The sequence below is a fragment of the Lepidochelys olivacea genome (assembly GCF_965140295.1).
Source record: "Lepidochelys olivacea isolate rLepOli2 genome assembly, chromosome: 25".
Classification (NCBI taxonomy): Eukaryota; Metazoa; Chordata; order Testudines; family Cheloniidae; genus Lepidochelys; species Lepidochelys olivacea.
This window is the reverse complement of record NC_140435.1, coordinates 14,777,752-14,794,264: the sequence shown is the minus strand read 5'-3', so window position 1 is coordinate 14,794,264 and position 16,513 is coordinate 14,777,752. Positions and strand designations below refer to the sequence as shown.

The 16,513-nt window shown below is 54.0% G+C and overlaps 1 protein-coding gene across 2 annotated transcripts in view; it reads left to right on the top strand.

Moving 5' to 3' along the window:
• Positions 1-12,924, top strand: part of SBNO2 (strawberry notch homolog 2) — a 108,077-nt gene extending 95,153 nt beyond the window's left edge. For both annotated transcript variants that reach the window (XM_084614662.1, XM_084614663.1), the window contains 11 exons: positions 144-256; positions 1,079-1,150; positions 2,012-2,120; positions 3,370-3,444; positions 3,830-3,973; positions 4,874-4,968; positions 5,902-5,994; positions 6,492-6,623; positions 7,456-7,532; positions 7,946-8,136; positions 8,835-12,924. In XM_084614662.1, the coding sequence (XP_084470788.1) occupies positions 144-256; positions 1,079-1,150; positions 2,012-2,120; positions 3,370-3,444; positions 3,830-3,973; positions 4,874-4,968; positions 5,902-5,994; positions 6,492-6,623; positions 7,456-7,532; positions 7,946-8,136; positions 8,835-9,466 (1,733 nt within the window). In that variant the 3' untranslated portion in view covers positions 9,467-12,924. The remainder of the gene's footprint in view (positions 1-143; positions 257-1,078; positions 1,151-2,011; positions 2,121-3,369; positions 3,445-3,829; positions 3,974-4,873; positions 4,969-5,901; positions 5,995-6,491; positions 6,624-7,455; positions 7,533-7,945; positions 8,137-8,834) is intronic.
• The last annotated feature ends 3,589 nt before the right edge of the window (positions 12,925-16,513 follow it).

The window sequence follows — 16,513 nt, the reverse complement described above, 5'->3', positions numbered from 1 at the left end:
GGATTTGTTTCAAAGCTGGTAGGTGCTCTAAGGGAAGCTGCTTTAGTCTGTCTGCGTTCCCCACTTCCTTCTCAGCAGCTGTTCCCCATGCTTGTGTCAGATTCCACATCATTCACCCCCTTTGTATCCACATCTCTCTCCAGGTCGAACCCACCGATCGAACCAGGTCTCTGCTCCGGAGTACGTCTTCCTTATCTCTGAGCTGGCGGGGGAGAGGAGGTTCGCGTCCATTGTTGCCAAACGCTTGGAGAGCCTCGTAAGTGCCCCGGAGGGTGGCTAGAAATAAAACCCATGCTGTCTCTGAACATTGCCGAGTGACTCTGCTTCTGGGGCACCTCTTGTCCCAAACTGAACTCGGATGAGAGATTGTGTCACCCTCGGCTGATGTGCAGCCACCTCTGCTGCAAAACGAGGAAGCTGTTTAACAGCCTGCAGAACAGGAAGTGAAGAATACGCTACGTAATTGGGATGTCAGGGGAATTTCGGGGAGGGATGTAAGTCGGGAGGTTGGAATTTCCCAACAGGCAGGAGGTAACACCCATTCTTTTCCAGGAAAGAAATAGGCTCTCTAATGACCCCAAAGTATCGTTGCCTCGGTTCAGTGTTCCATCATTTTTAATGAATCCATGAGTATCTCTGAGTGTTAAGATACTAGCACCTCGCTGTCTGCCCGCGGCGTTTCTTTGTACAGACTTCTGGTGAAACTTGTGCTGCTTTTAAACCGTTCCTCCCTGGTTCTTTCCAATGGCTCAAATTAAGGGAAAAACCTACATATGAAAATATAGGTGGCATGTAATCTAATCACTGTGTTTAGGTTGAACATCGTGGCACATGGTGCCTCAGGTAGCCGGAAGAAAAGTGGCATTTTCCAGACACCAGAGCTGGCTGGTGACAATCCCCAACAATCCCCGCACGTGCAGTTGAGGCTGATCAGATTCAGCCCTCTGACATGGGGTCACCTTAGGAGTCCGTCTTTAATCAGGGGTTAACTGAGCTTTGTTATGGATGCAGTTGCTTTTCCCCGTGAGTCTCTCCCCAAACCTTTCTGAACAGCTTTGTGCTTTGTCTCTTCTTCTAGGGTGCCTTAACTCACGGAGATAGAAGAGCCACTGAATCCAGGGACCTCAGCAAGTACAACTTTGAGAATAAGGTGACCATTAGCAATTCTGCATGGTTGTTTAGCAAGCTTAAAATAACCAGTACACCCCTTTGGTAGGACTCTGAGCATGGCGAAGAGCCAGTGCTGGGGCTCACGGATCATGGCAGGTTAGGGATCTGGTCTTGTGAGCACTGGGAACAAAGCTCTTGGTTTTGGCACAAAATACAAACATACGGAGAGCATAATAAGAGAGCTTTCGAGACCTCAAGCCTTGTAACACCCTGCAGGAAGAAGAGAGGTGCACCCTGGTCTTAAGTACAGGGCAACTGAGGCAGAGATGCTGCATGACTTGCCTACGTGCACAAAGGGAATTTGGGTTAGGGCCAGGACCTCCCAAGCTCCCAATAATAGTAATACCCAGCTCTTATGTAACACTTTTCATCAGCAGATCTCAGTGTTTTCCAAGGGAGGTCACTATTATCCCCATTTTACAGGTGGGGAAACTGAGACACATAGAGGGGGTGACTTGCCGAAGTTCACCCAGCAAACCAGATCTAGGAAGAAAACCCAGGTCACCTGAGTCCCAGTCCAATGCCCCATCCACTAGGGCACACTGCCTCTCCCTCCTGTGCTTAGGCCTTGCCTTTCATAGGGCTGGAAGAAGACTCATGGGTGAGACCAGCTACCTGACTTGGGTCTGTACCCGAACACATTAGTTATCCATCAGGTTCTTGATGGACATGCCTCTGGTGGCTGCATCTACTTCAGCATCTGCTAGGATGTCTACGTGCTTCCCATCCATTGCTGGGGAAAGCAGCATCCCAGATCCCTTCTCCACCCCTAAAGTGTGTAGTGAGATCAGAGGACAGAACTGCTCCCCACCCCCATGTGACTGTTCTCTCCTTTCCACAGTATGGGACCAGAGCGCTAGACAGGGTCCTCACCACCATCCTCAACCAGACTAAGAGCAAAGTGCCTCTGCCCAAGTATTACCAGGAACGAGAGGCTGAATTTTTTCAAGGTGAGAACATTAGCCGGGGTTTCTACTTGCAAGTGCTTCTTGCTGGCTCAGTTAGTGTGTGGTAGGGATAAATCACTGCCAGGAAAGCTGGAGCGGGCACGCGGCGCCATTCATTGCCCTCGTCCTGGGGGGAGAAGGCACCAAAGGGGCCAACAGGAGGCTGACGTGGACAGCTAGAGACCGAGGCGGAGAGAGGGACAGCACTCTATGGTAAGTGAGGCAGTGGGGTGAGCCAAGTGGCAGTGTCCCTCCCCAGGCGTGGAAGAAAGCAGAGGTGGGATCTTTTCTTACTGGAGTGTCACAGTTCAGGGCAACTGCACCTGTATTTCCCCTTCATGGTCCAGTAAAAGCACCCGTTTTAGACTCCTGGCTGCTACCTCTCTTGGGTAGAGACTCGTGCCTTTCTCCCTCCTGACTGGGGTATGTCCAGGCTTCATAGGTTCCTGCCTACACTGCGAATTCCCCAGCAAGTCGGACTGCCTAGGCAGGTGTGCTTTGCCTTCCCCAGAGAGGCTATAAACAGCGTAATGATTAGCAAATACCACCTCGCCCTTTCTGAGCAAGCACATTTATCCTCAAGGTGAAAGCACAACAGATAAAATCATTAACGTGGTAAAAGAACTTGCACGCCTGCTAATGGGCTTACCCCAGCTCCCACTGGTAGGAGTCAGTCCTTCCAGCCCCACACGGGATTTTCAAGTCCATAACAGCTGTTAGCTCGGAACAAGCATGCAGATTGTGCAGATCAATCTGTTCCTTTATGTGGCTTGAGCCTTTGATCTTGTCCTCATGTAACAGGTGATCTGCAGACAATGGCTGTCTCCTCGGGTGTAGCGTCAAAACGGCCAGGCTTTTGCACAGCCAGGGGGTGGGAAACCCGTGTTGCTTGGTTGTCCCCACACCTCATTCTGGTCTGGCACATTTGTTTCCAATAGTCCTTTGACACTCCTGACACTTCCCAGGGTTTACCTCGGTCACAGCTCCCCCTGGAGAAGTTACACACAGTCCCACCGTAATACATCAGTGTCACATTTTTAATACAAGGGACTCGAAAGCTACTTCACCTTACTTCAGTAAGGCTTTGCCAGGAGATAGCCCTCTCTGTCGTTGGGGGAGTGGCCATCTCGGCAAGCAGGGGGAGCAGCCCTGCAGCAGGACTGCTGAGATAAGGGGCTTCGTGGTATTGGGGTGGAGGCAACATGACAGCTCACAACCTTCAAGGCACGTGCTTCCCCTTCTGTCATTCTAGAAATGAAACAAGGTCTCATCTCCGTCGGGATCTGCTGCAAGGAGATGAAATACGGCTATGTGTCAGTGGAGAAGGGTAAGCCTGGAATCTTTCCTCCCCGCCCCGCGGAGGAGCAGGCTAAGAGACGCAGTTACCATAGCACACGTTCGCTGCTGTCCTCCTGGCCCACGTCAGACTTGCCCTGTAGCCGACGCGGGACACGGCACTTGGGAAGCCAGAGGGAAGCTCTGCAGGTGCTTGGCCAGCAGAAGCCGAGCATCTTTCCCAGTCCTTGGTCTGCAGGGCCCAGCCCGACTACCAGCCAAGCTCTGGGGGCCCAGGCAGTGTTGGCTTTCAATGCGTCGCCCTGCCTGCTCTCCTGGAGAAAGCAGAGATGCTCCCCTGCTCTCTGGGGTGGTGGTGGGGAGTTGTCACTGAGCTGCTCAGATTCCCTGAGCTGCGCGCTCCATTACTGTTGCAGACTGCTCCATAACCAAGTTCCTGAACCGCATCCTGGGCCTGGAGGTGCACAAGCAGAACATGCTCTTCCAGTACTTCACCGACACCTTCGACCACCTGATTGAGAAGGACAAGAAGGAGGGCAAATACGACATGGGCATCTTAGGTGGGAGAAGGGAGAGGGGGGAAAACTCCTCTCTGCTGGGAGCCCGCTGGTGTCGTGTCCCCAGCTGACCATCCCCCGTTGCCGCACTCTTCAAACCCAGTCACTTCAATGGCCAGTGGCTTTCTGTGCCAGAAGCTGGGTGTGACCGGGCTGCCTGGTCTGGGCTTCACACTCCGGTGACCCTGCCCCCGGCTGGGCGCTCAGACCTAGAAAGGTCGGTGCCCTTCCATGCTATGTGAGCACTTACTGGGGGAGCAGGATTCGAACCCTAGCCTCTCTCCCCCACCTAGGCTTTCGAGTGCTGGGAGCTTGCCCCTATGCCTCAGCCTATGAGGTGGGATGCTGGGAGAAGATGTTAGTGCCGTGACTCCACTGGCTAATCCAGGGGAAGGATGCAGCGCTCTGAAGAACTCTGTGCCCCCCCCCCCACACACACACACAAGGAAGGTGGGGGGCCCTGGCTAGTGATAAGCCTGCGCTGTGTGCTCTCTCACAGGAAGGATGCTCAGGATGGGCTTGGGGGGAACGGCATCCCCAGGTTGAAGCCCCAGGCCGCTCTGATGCCCAGACCTTGGTGGGTTTTCTACAGCAGGACAAACCCCAAGAGAAGAGCAGGCTGCAGTGCAGCTGAGGGGCCTGAGGGATTAGGGACTCTCATCTTCCCCTAATAACCCTCCGCCCCCCCAGCTGAAGGGCCCCTGCCTGATCCCCTGCCCTGCAATGAATGTGAAGGAGTTGTTGCACCATAAGGGTTGGTTGAACCAGTGCAGGGCGCCCAGTGGGCAGGGCTGGGAACCCCAGCAGTAAATGGAGGTGGCCTGGGGATGTGGCCAGGCTGTGACATGGAGCTCTGCCACTCACCAGAGATCTAAGGGCTGTTTCTTTCTGCTGCCTCCACAGACTTAGCTCCCGGCGTGGATGAGATTTACGAGGAGAGCAAGGAGGTTTTCCTGACCCCGGGACATCCCCAGGATGGGCAGGTGGTGTTCTACAAGGTAAGTGGGGCTAGGTAAGGTCTCTGCCAGGGCAGCCCCGTCCATGGGTACCCGGAGCACAAAGCCGCTCTTGGGCAGCCCTCGCTTCAGCTGCTGTTCCTGGCCTGGATCTTGGTCCTCCTTGTCCAGGTGTAGGCTGCGCAGCCATGGGAAGGAGACTGTGTCCCGCACACTGGTATTGAAGTGGTGCTGGGAGGCCCCAATCAGGAATCAGGGCCTCCTGTGCTAGGTGCTGTAGACAGGAGCCAAGGAGAGTCCCTGCCTCAGATAGCTCAGGTGGAGAGCGAGACTGAGGGTGGCCTGGAGGGGACAAAGTCACAGCAAAGCTGGCTTTGTTCGCACCAGCCAGTCAGCTCACCTCCATCCTAGCACACGGGTACGTCAGCAGCCAAAGGGTTCTCTTCCCTGTCTGGGCACAGGAGGCACCTTGGCCAGCCCCAGTTCCCTGAGCTGAGCGAGCTGGCAGGTGTTCTTGCTGGGTCTTCAGCCCGGCACTTCCCGGACACTCCCATCCCATGGGGCATGTCTTGGCAGAGATCTCGGTAGCGCTGTGCCCACCCACTCACCTTTACACAGACCCTGCATTCGCCCCACTTCCTGTGTCTCATCATTCCCATGACAACGATGGCAATTGCTTCCATGGTAGAGTCACCCCAGGGAAGCACTGGCTGCAATTTAGCAACTGGGACTAGGCACCCACCCAGCACGCACGACCACAGACCACAGCTGCTCTGGTGGGAGGAGAGGCAGCAGGAGCCACAGGCTCACATGGACCAGGCGTACTCTGGCTCTGGCCCCTTGGAAGCTGATGCTGCTCATCTTTAGGGCACAGAGGAGGGTGGAGGTGGGGGGTGAGAGAGAGTGAATGTGAGTGAAGGGGACACTCCGACACCTGCCATCCATAAAACAGGAGGCTCTCATTTGTCCTGTTAGATCAGCGTCGACAGAGGCCTGAAGTGGGAGGAGGCTTACGAGAAATCGCTCAAACTAACAGGCACCTACGACGGCTTCTACCTCTCCCACAAGGTGAACTCCCCAGGGCCACCAGGGCTGCTGCCCCACAGGTCTGAGATGGGCTCCAACGGGGGTGTCTGGTTGCTGGCAGTTGGTGAGAGGCCAGCGGCCACAATTGATCCCTTGCTGATCGGTCACCAGGAGCCCAGAAAAGCTTCTGAGGAGCTTATGTTTCATTTCACCCAGTGCGGGAGGGGGGTTGACTTCAAATGGCCGAGGGTGGAGATTGTAATGGGAGTAACAAAAACAAGCCATCTCAGCTCAGCCAGCGCATTCCCCGCCATGGAGCAAGCCCAGCTCACAGCAGGAGGAGTGAATGGGGGAGGGTGCAGGCTGGAATTCCCCTGCCCCCAGTGTATGGCCACTGCAGAGCCAGCATCCCTGTCAGCCACCCCGCTCTCGGAAGCAGGGGTGCAGAGACACACTGGAAGCGTGGCCCTTCTGGGGCGGCACCATGTCCAATCCACCCATGGCGTACACAAGTGTAACTGTGCACCTTGTGCCCACAGACACGGGGCTGTAAATACACCTGCCTGCTGGCAGAGCAGGGCCGCGGGAAGAACTTCATCCTCTACAAGCCCAACATCGGCAAGCAGAGCCAGCCCGAAAGCCTCGACAGCCTCTTCAAGAAGTACCGCCAGGTAGGTGGGAGCCCCAGGAACCAACTGCTGCCCGTCCCCTCCATCCCCCGCAAGGCTGAACGGGAGGAACACCACCTGTGCCCCGGCTGCCCTCTGCAGCATGGGAATTGCAGCTGATCAAGGAAACTGTGACTCAACCGCAGACGGGGCAGAGGGAGAGTCCTTGGGGCTGAACGCTCCCTTGGTGCATGGTTCTGTAGGCGCAGATGTAGGGATGGGCTCTGCCTTCCCAGAGACAAGCGCAGCAAATCTCCCCCCTGAGCCAGCGTGGGGCTGAGCTGTGACACGTCCATCTGAGTTTTCAGCAGGTCAGTGTTCTTGAGACCCAACACTGACACTCAGGAGGGATACGGCAGGCACCTGGAGAGGACTGCTGGTATGAGGGTCTCAGAGTGCATGGCTGCCCTTTGCCAGGGCTGGACGCAGAGTATCAGACTCGACAGATCAGTGCTCTGCTCCCTGCCTGGCAGTGTGTGTCCAGTTGTTTGCTCCCTTGTGTTCAAAGGCTAACACTGTCGTCAGCACAGGCAAAAAAGGAAAATCACCAGGACCTTCCGTGCTTGCCCTTGCCTAGCTGCCATGTGAGCACCTCCGTGTGCCATGCACACTGATCAGTGGAGCCTCTCGGCACTCCTGGCAGGAATCGCTGTTCCCAATTTACAGCTGGGGAGACTGAGGCACATGGGTGCCGTGACTTGCCCAAAGTCCCCTCACGTCTGGCAGAGCTGGGGATAGAACCCAGGTGTCCTGACTCCCAGTGCTTGGCCTTAGCCCTCCACCATCCTGAGGAGAGTGGAAAAGTCTAGTTTGCCTCTGGCTGTGTCCCTTGCAGGTGCTGCCCGAGGAAGCCAAGGAACATTGGGAGAGCAGCTACCTCTTCTCCTTCACGAACTGTAACCACGCCGTCTGGTAAGTGATGCCCAGTGCCAGAGGGCCTGGCCTACTCTGGGCTCCCTGCTGGGGAAACTCAGAGCCCTGTCTGAACAGGGGTAGCTGCTGCTGTCTCTGGCTCTGCATTAAAGGGTCTTCACTGCCCTGGCTGTGGAGCTGCACTGAGTGTTGGCTGTCTGGGGGCAGACTGCAGCTCTGTGAGACCCTGCTCCTTCTGTGAGCGGCTTTGCCCGACCTGTCCCAGTGGTCCCCACTAATCCTGCAGGAGCTAGCCCCCTGCTGCCCTGCCTCTGGGGTCAGCCACCTGTGGGGGAGAGGGGCATTCTTCTTCCACTCACTCCCAACCCCCAACAAGCCGGGGGAAGGGAGGGGCTGTTCCCAGGGGCAGGGGCTGCTGGTAACTCTTGTTCTCTTCCTCTGCAAACCTGAAGGAACAGAACCTGCAAACTAATCCAAGAGGGAAAGGAGTGTTTCCAGGGCATGCGCCTGCGCCGTTACTACATGCTGTGCGGAGCGCTGCTGCGGGTCTGGAGCAAGATCGCCAGCATCATGTCAGACATCACCAACACCAGCTATCTGCAGATCGTCCGCCTCAAGACCAAGGAGAAGAAAAAACAAGTCGGTGAGTGCAGGGGTCAGCGTGCTGGGCGGCGCTGTGGCGGCAGGGAAGGAGAAGGGAGCTGCGTGCTGTGTTCCGGGGGGAGGGGGCATGGTAGGGTTCAGGAATTCCCTTCCTTTCCCAAGCAGGGCTCTGCATGTCTCTCTCCTGTCCGGGCAGTTCTGTGATTAAGGAGATCCTGTGGGATGAGAGCAGGAGAAGCATGTAACTGATGGCCCATTCGCTTTGCGTGCTCTGGGCCAGGCCTTGACATGGAGCTGGGGATCTGTGTCCCTTGCGGGTAGGGGCGGGAGTTAGCCCAGCATTTGAGCGTGACCCAGGCATGGTGCATCCTCTGCTCGGGTCTGGGCTGCCCGGTCTGGGTGTGAAGGCAGTGCAGCCCCACTACACTCCTGCCCCCTGGCACCCTTCACTGCAGGGACTACTGATGCCGTCACACTAACGCAGTCTGGGAACCCGGCTGTGGACCTCCTGCCCTCTACACTGCTGCCAAGCCTAGGTGCAGCCCGTTCCTGGGGTGGGACTGCAGAGCCGTGGGGATGCAGCTTGTGGTGTAGGCAGTGAAACTGGCAGCCTTGCAGAGGAGGGGCTGAGGGATGCGATTAGCCCAGACACTGGGTCCCACTCCCAGGGCCCCTCACCTCTCCCCTCCCAGGAGCTCATGTGCTTTGGGGGCTGACACAGCATGTTCCATCTCCCAGGGATAAAGATCCCCGAGAGCTGCGTCCATAGGGTGCGGGAGGAGCTGAAGCAGATGGACGAGAATGTGAAGCAGAAGCATAACCGGGCCCTTCTGGCCCAGGACCGGAGCCTGCTGTACTCCATGCCACAGCATGTCCTGCAGCAGCCCCATGACCTCTGCCAGCCTGTGGCCAGGCTCCCCGTGCCCAGACACTCCCTGCACCAGGACGAGATCCTGGACTTGACCTACAGCCCTCCCAGCGACAGCCTCTCCAACCTGGCCTTGCAGCCCGACCCCCTGGGTGCTTTACACTTCCCACCGGAGCCTGTTCTCCAGCCACACCAGCAGCACAGGATGCCCTTGCCTTTCAGCCTTCCTCCTGTCTTAGAAAGCCCGGTCCCAGCCCTGGCGGGGACCGTGCCTCTCAACCCACCCCCACACAACCACTTGCCTCTCCCCCATCCCGACCACCTGCAGACACTGCCACAGCAGCAGCTGCCGCCGGAAGACTTAGCCCAGCAGGAGAGCATCAATTTCAAGGAGGTGCTGGAGGACATGCTGAGGACGCTGTACGTGGCCCCTCAGGACAACACGCTCTCCCAGGAGCGCCAGAGCGTCATCCAGTTCACCAGTCCCTTTGAACACTTCTGAGGGGCCAGCTGAGGGCCAGGGCGGAGCTCAGACACAGGCACCGTGCCCCTCCCGAGCCTCTCGCCTGCCATCGTTTGGCAGAAGGGCTGGAGTGGAGGGAGCCCAGGCTCTTGTATTGCTTTGCAATGACCCGCGTGTGTCAGTTGGGGGGCAGGGGGGGATCGCGTATTCCTTACAGCAAAGTTTATTTATATATAATATACAGCCACACATGTATAGAGTTGTACATATCGTGTGTATAAAGGGGGGATGGCAAAGTGCTTTTATCACAGAGCTCAGCTGATCGGGACCCATGTCCTCTGCTGGGGGACGGACCTGCTCAAACAACAGTGCCCAGGTAGGACAGAGAGGAGAGCCACTGACTGCCCCAGCCCCTCCCCACACCCATCTCCACACCGACTATTGAGTTGAAAGGCCGGGATTCCGTCCCTTCCAGGGGAGTGTGCAGCAGCTGCTAACTGCAGCGTCCACAGATGGAAACGTTCTAAGCCCCAAAGCGATCCTGTTACCAGAGCGTGCGTGATGGCGAAAGCCATGGTTCCCAGCCGCTGTGGGCAGCTGAGTGAGTTACCAAAGCTTGGCTGGGTCACCTGGAGCCAGCCTCACACTTGAGCTCTTCCATCCCAGCCCTGGAGCTTGATGCCACTCGAAACACCAGATTCTTGAGGGAATGGGGGGCAGGCACCTGGGACTAATACAGAGACAGGGACCGAGGGGGGAATGACAGAAGTCCCAGTGCAGGCTGGGAACCATGGAGCTAAAGCATCCATCTACGTAGGATTGGGTGGGGCCAGCTGAGGAGACATTCATCTGACTGCAGGTCATGTGCTCGCTCTCTGCTCTCCAGTTAGTCCAGCCACCCCTTTCTCTCGGGAGGGGAAACTGACATGCGTTGGGCTGCCCTGACTTCCCCAATGGGATGGGGAACAACTCTTCTGCACTAACATGCCCACTTTATCAGTATTCAGCAATGAACTCCTTAGCCCCTGGCCAGCCTTCCTCCCCCTCATCCTCTTCTGCCTGATGGCCAGGCTGCACACTCAGCCCCGGGGCTCCTCGTGATGGTGACAGCTGCAGCGTGGCCGCGCTTTCCAAGTTTGCTCCCTGTGGCATTCTCTCCTGGAGCCAGCTGGCTAGTACTGTTCCAATGGGCTCGTTCGCAGCTGGCTGGCGGGGCCAGGCCTGAGTCTGGGAAAGCAGGAGGGGCCCCATGTCTGGATCTTAAACCTCCAGCACAGGCCACTGTTGATTTCAGTGGCTGCCCCATTGAGACCCACTGCCAGGGAAGAGTAAATGGCAAGCGATCCAGGGCCATGCACTGTGTTTGTGCTCAGCTGTTACAGCCGGCTCCACTTTGAATACCAAAGAGCAAACTCCTGCTTAGCCAACCTAAGCAGAACACCCCTGTAGTCTCTCCAGGGCAAGCCACACCTTGCTCCGCCCACCAGCAGTAGCCCTGAGCAGAAGCACTAAGGCCTGTTGGACCAGTAGCTTGCTAGGCTTTGTGCTGCAGCGGGGCTGCTGGCTTTACACAGAACATATGCAATCCAAACGGAGAGCCACACAGCACCTCGACAGCGACACTGCTCCTAGGGCCGTGCACCTGCTTCACGGGAGCTCTGACTTGGGCAGCTCTGTCTTTACTCGGGCAAAGATTTTTGTTGCCGGCTGCGCTGTCACCCTCCTCTCGCTGCCTCAGCCTCCTTTTACTGAGTCGTCGTCCTGGCATTTCTTGGAGCATGCCAGGCATTACGGAGGGGAGGAGGTGTGACCCTAGTGACTGGTGATGCCCCTTTAGCAGGCAGAGCTCCCATTGCCTATCACACACCTTTCCTTGGCTAGTTCTTATCAGACACAGCAAGTCCCTGGGGGGCATGGCGGGGGCAGATCTGCTGGAGCAGGGCAGTCAGTGGGATCTGCCCAAAGCTGTAAGAGGAGTTAATGGTGGAGTGGGGCGTTCTCACCCCCTGTGGAGAGAGCCCCAGCCACATGTGGAGATTTTGGAGATTGTCACCTCATCTGTCTCACTGACGAGTTTAACCAGCTGCGGCCCCATATGACTCAGTTTCCCCTTCTGTAACACAGGGATGTGATATTTCCCTACCTTTCTAAAGTGCTGTGAACTCTGTAACCCGGTGCAAAGGCTTGGTAGCACATCCTACCTGGGGGACAGGGAAGCACCTAGTCTCCCAAGCCAGTGGACCATGGTCTCCTTCTCTTCCCACTTCACTCCCCCTCCTCACCCTGCACATTCTAATTCCCACTTTCTAGGCCAGTCCAGGTGTGGTCTCCGGTCCTTCATTCTGGGGTCTTGTGTCTTTTTACACCCTTTGCATCTCCCCGGCCAGGAAGGAGGAGGAGGTTTATTATTTAGATTGCAGCAGTGCCCATAATGTGCTGGGCAGGCCCTGCCATTCCCCCACTTCCCTAGAGATGGGGGGCTTTGCAGGGGCCAGTTCTGAGTAGAATTCTAAATATCCTCTATGCCCCCTTGCCTCCGACTAAACACCAAAGATCAGAAAAAATCCCCCCTGAAACTGGAAGCCCAGACTGTGAAGTCCAGATGACATGATCCACTGTTTGGGCAGGGATGCTCCTATCCTTGTTGGTGCGCTGTCCAGATAGTGCATTTCCAACCCCCAGGAATCTCTTTACTTTTGTTCCTAGTTTATCACCTAATTGCACTAACCCACCTCTGCGCTGAGCTGCTGGAGAGCCCTGCATTGTGCTGCGTGTGCACAAGAGTCCTGCCCATCTCGTTCCGCTCGTGCATTCACCCAAATTGCCAAGGAAGGGGCAATTCCGCCCTGCTGTCCTCTTGTAGGCAGACAGCAAAGATGCCCCTTTCTTGTGATCACAGAGAACATCCCTTTTCCAGTCCTAGGCAGGCCCCTCCCTGGTTCTATCGAATACACTCCCCCACTGTATTTATAATGCTCCCTGGATTCACGACACTCAGAGAGAATCTTTGAAAATCTTTTATTTCCTTGGAGCCCCTGAGTCCTTATTTAATTTCTGTCTCATTCATTTGGGCAACTGTCAAACTCTCAGCAAAAGTTAAAAAACACACCAAGAAAACCAATTTCAAACAGGCGTAAACTCAGGAATAATCATCAGGTGCTCTCTTTCTAACCACCCCCACCAGTGGGTCCCCCACAAAAAATATGACCTGGAGTTTTATGTGGTTGTTTTATTGCTGTTTTAATTCTAAGATATATGCAATTTTTCTCTCCCAATCTCTGAAAAAGACAGGGCACCTTCAAGAAAATACTTCCCCTGCCTGATCCTGTGTTTTTGTCAGGGTTAATAATATGTAACAGTATCTTTTAACTAAATTATTATGCAGTTGTCCTACTGATTGTATGTATTTTTTTAAATGAATCCTTTTCCCTTCCTTACACCTTTTTGTTAGCACTTTTTAATCCGCTTGTTCGTTTGCCTTTGTTTTTCTGTGTGTATTTATAATGAATTGAGATGTATATATGTAAAGAGATTCTTTTTTTTTAGAATATGTGCCTTTGACTAATTCCTAAATTTTCTACTTGCATCAGAAGGATAATTTTTGCATTCTGCTCAGTAAAGATGGAAAGGAAGCCACGCATGAGATCTGTGTAAGTTCCAGCTCTGTGTATGTATGTGTGTATGTGTGTGTGTGTCTCTGTCTATCTAGATTTATACTCGCCCAAGGCTCACCTATCTGGAAGCTAGGTTAGGCAACTGGAGACCACCAGGGTGATGGACAAATTTATAAAAATCTTGGGGTGAGACTTGGTGGTGGATTTGATTTATGCTCCTGTGTCCCGTGATTTTGAAAAACCCTCCCCAGGTTGATGCATGGGTTACTGACCCCAGATAACTCTCTTGATGACAGCCAGCCCTAGAGCTCCAGGATCTAAGACCTTGTCTACACTGGGGACAACGCTATTTATCTCCACTGCTGATAGCAAGGGGGGAGCCCTACTGCAGTCAATTGACTAAATGACATGGGGCTTAAAACACCAGAGGCGATGGTAAGCTACCTCCCCTTGAGCTCCTAGGGCTGCTATCACCTAATGTGGACAAGTCTTAAAACCAAACCAAGCCTTAGTGGCAGGAGGCCCTAGTGTCGCTCAGTGGACAATTAGAGCTGCATTACCTTGAATCAGTAGTGAGAGCGGAAGTGGGTTGACTGTATTGGGAGGAGGGGGTGGGATTCTACTCTGCAAAAATTCCCGGAGCCTGCTTCCAGCCTGTCCACGCTTATGGAAACAATTCCTGCACACGTACGCACATCCCCCAGCGTCTTCAGCATCAGTTCTCTGATCATTAGTGACTTCTTTCCCCCCTGTGCCATGTCTCTCTGTTCAGGGTACCTGCATCTGTATTTTCCTCACGTTCCACCAATGGCACCCACCCTTGGCTCCTCAGCCGTCACCTCTTGGGCAGAGACCCGTCTCTCTCTCCCGCCTGACCGGGATTTTCCAGGCTGTACAGTTCACTGCCTACATTATGAATTCCCCAGCAAGTCTGACTGCCTAAAAGGCCAACGCCTCTGCTTTGCCTTCTCTGCACAGCTATAAACAGCATAATTTCCCACAGTTAGACCGTACCCCCCAGCTCTTCTAAGCACATTTATTCTCAAGGTGAAAACATATGAGAGAAAACACATTAACACAAGAAAAGAACCTAACTGCCTACTAATAAGCTCACCAGAGATCACCCCAACTCCACCCCGGGCTCTGGCAGGAGTCTGTCCTTCACACCCCACATGGGGTTTTCTGTAGCTACATGTTCATAACACCTTTTGCGCAGAACAAGAACCCTCATGAATTTGAGTCTCCCTCCTTTATACAGTCTGGACCTTTGCTTCGCAGAGAACATGCATAGATAATCAGCCAGACAGTAGTTCTCTCCCCAGGGTGTAGCTTCAAAAGATGGAGTGTGGAAGTGAGAATTTGTACTCCCCTTCTGCCAGGTATTTCCTTTGGTGGTCCTGCAAGTTCTTTCTGGTCTGGCACATTGTTTCAAATAGTCCTTCGAAGTTCATGCCACATCCCAGTGCTTACACTGGCCATGTCTCCCCTTTAGAGAATTTACACACAATCCCGCGGCCATACATAAATGTTGCTTTCATAATATCATGGACTCCAAAGCTACTTAACCTTAATTGAATAAAATCTCCCAAAGCTGTTTCAGGAAATTACCGTATCTGTCACACCATATTTATATCCAGCACCTCCATAAGGAGTTGATAGCACAATCCTCTGAATAAGAGACTTTCCACCCTGAGCTGGGGAAATCATGCTGGCAGCCACTATGTTTGGTACATGGTAGCTGGCTGTATGGCTTCCAAAAGCACACAGAAAGAACGCCCCTCCCAAGTGCTCTGAATGCTGCTCTTGCTGTCTCACCTGCGAGGAGGCTCCAGCCTGTTTGCCCTGGCTATGCTGGGTGCTATTTGATGAGTCCTTGTGTTAGCCGACGGCCAAGGATGTTTGGTGAGGTGCCAGCTATGCCCGTTTATACCATCCGTGACTTTAACCGCTAGGACGCACTGTCCCTTCGCGGCGGGCAGCCCGGGCTAGGCTGACGGATGCCCCAAGGTCCTAACCACCCGTGACTTTAACTGCTAGAGCTCAGAGCTCCTTCGCAGCGGGCAGTCAATACTGACTGACAGGTGCCCCAATGGCAGCACTAAGAGCCTCTCCACACCCGTGACTTTAACTGCTAGAGCTCAGAGCTCCTTCGCAGCGGGCAGCCAGGATTGACTGACAGGTGCCCCAAGAGTTTGCCCTGTGGAGGCAGCACAACTCAACGCTAGGCTCTTAGTACTCTCACCTAATGGCCAGGCTTTAGAGCCAAAACGGCTGAGGTTCTTTAATTGTGTTGGCTGCTTTGCAGTAAACCAGAGAAAACAAGTCAGGCTTATGCATAAATGGTTACCAAAATTTATTAAGCTAGATTCTAATCATGTGGTTACAAAATTGCTAGTGCCTACTTATTTAAATGTAGAGATGTTACACACACAAACAAGTTACAAAACTGAAGCCACAATCCCAAAGAAAGAAAACAAAGTATAGAGCTCTATTTCAAAATATGTGTACACTAAAGATAGGAGATCAGGTGTGGGTGCTTCTTACCCTCCTTGCATCTCTCGATTCCAGCGGTGCCAAGCCAGGATCGGTCACTCAATTCCGCGGAAAGACGAATAAGGGACAAGGTGTAGGGACCCTCTTAGCTGCAGAAGCCTTGGGAGGCTGTCACTTATCTGACCAGCAGATAGATAGTGAAAAACACTCAAAAATCATGGTGCTGTAGGTCCCCTACTTATACCTCTGTACTCCTTTATTCTCTTTCTCCTTTCTTATGCCAAATTGAGGCTGGTCTGTCTGGGTGACGCCAGCTTTCGCAAGAGTAGTTTACACTTGCAAGGGAGAGAAACAATAAGTTTCAACTACTGGACATTTCTTTTATCAGGGTAAATATTTTCCCACCTAGGATATTGGTGTGTGTGCATCACGCTACTTAGTAGGGGCTAAGAGCCATGTCTGTCACAGGGCCTCTGCCTGCTGTGAGCTTAATCGTTGTATATGTTCCCAGAGGCACATTGTAGCAGCACACCTATGCTTTTCACAGCTTCAAAGGCTGTGCTGGAATATATGTTAAGTGCCCTGTTCCGGCTTCCTCCTGTGTTTCCAGCAATGCGGGGGGGGTGGGGGGGGGGCGCTGGCTGGCTGGCTACACCTTGTGACTGTTACCATCACAGTACGCTGCAGATTTAGCACCTCCCATTAAGGGGAATGCAGCTCTTGTAAACAAGGTAGCAAAGTTCCCTTGCAGTGCAAATCTGCCACTAATCCCTCTAGAGCTCTGCTGTGTCAACTCAGCCAGGCCCGTCTACAATGGATTCCCCTCCCTGGGCAGAGCATAGGGGTGTCACAGCACCCAGCCTCCAGCATGGTCACAACTAATGTCATGGCATCAATGATCCTCTTGTCCTGGGTATCAATCCTGCTTAATCTCTGCTGTCCTATCCCAGCAGGGAAACGGCCTGGTAAGAGCTTGTTG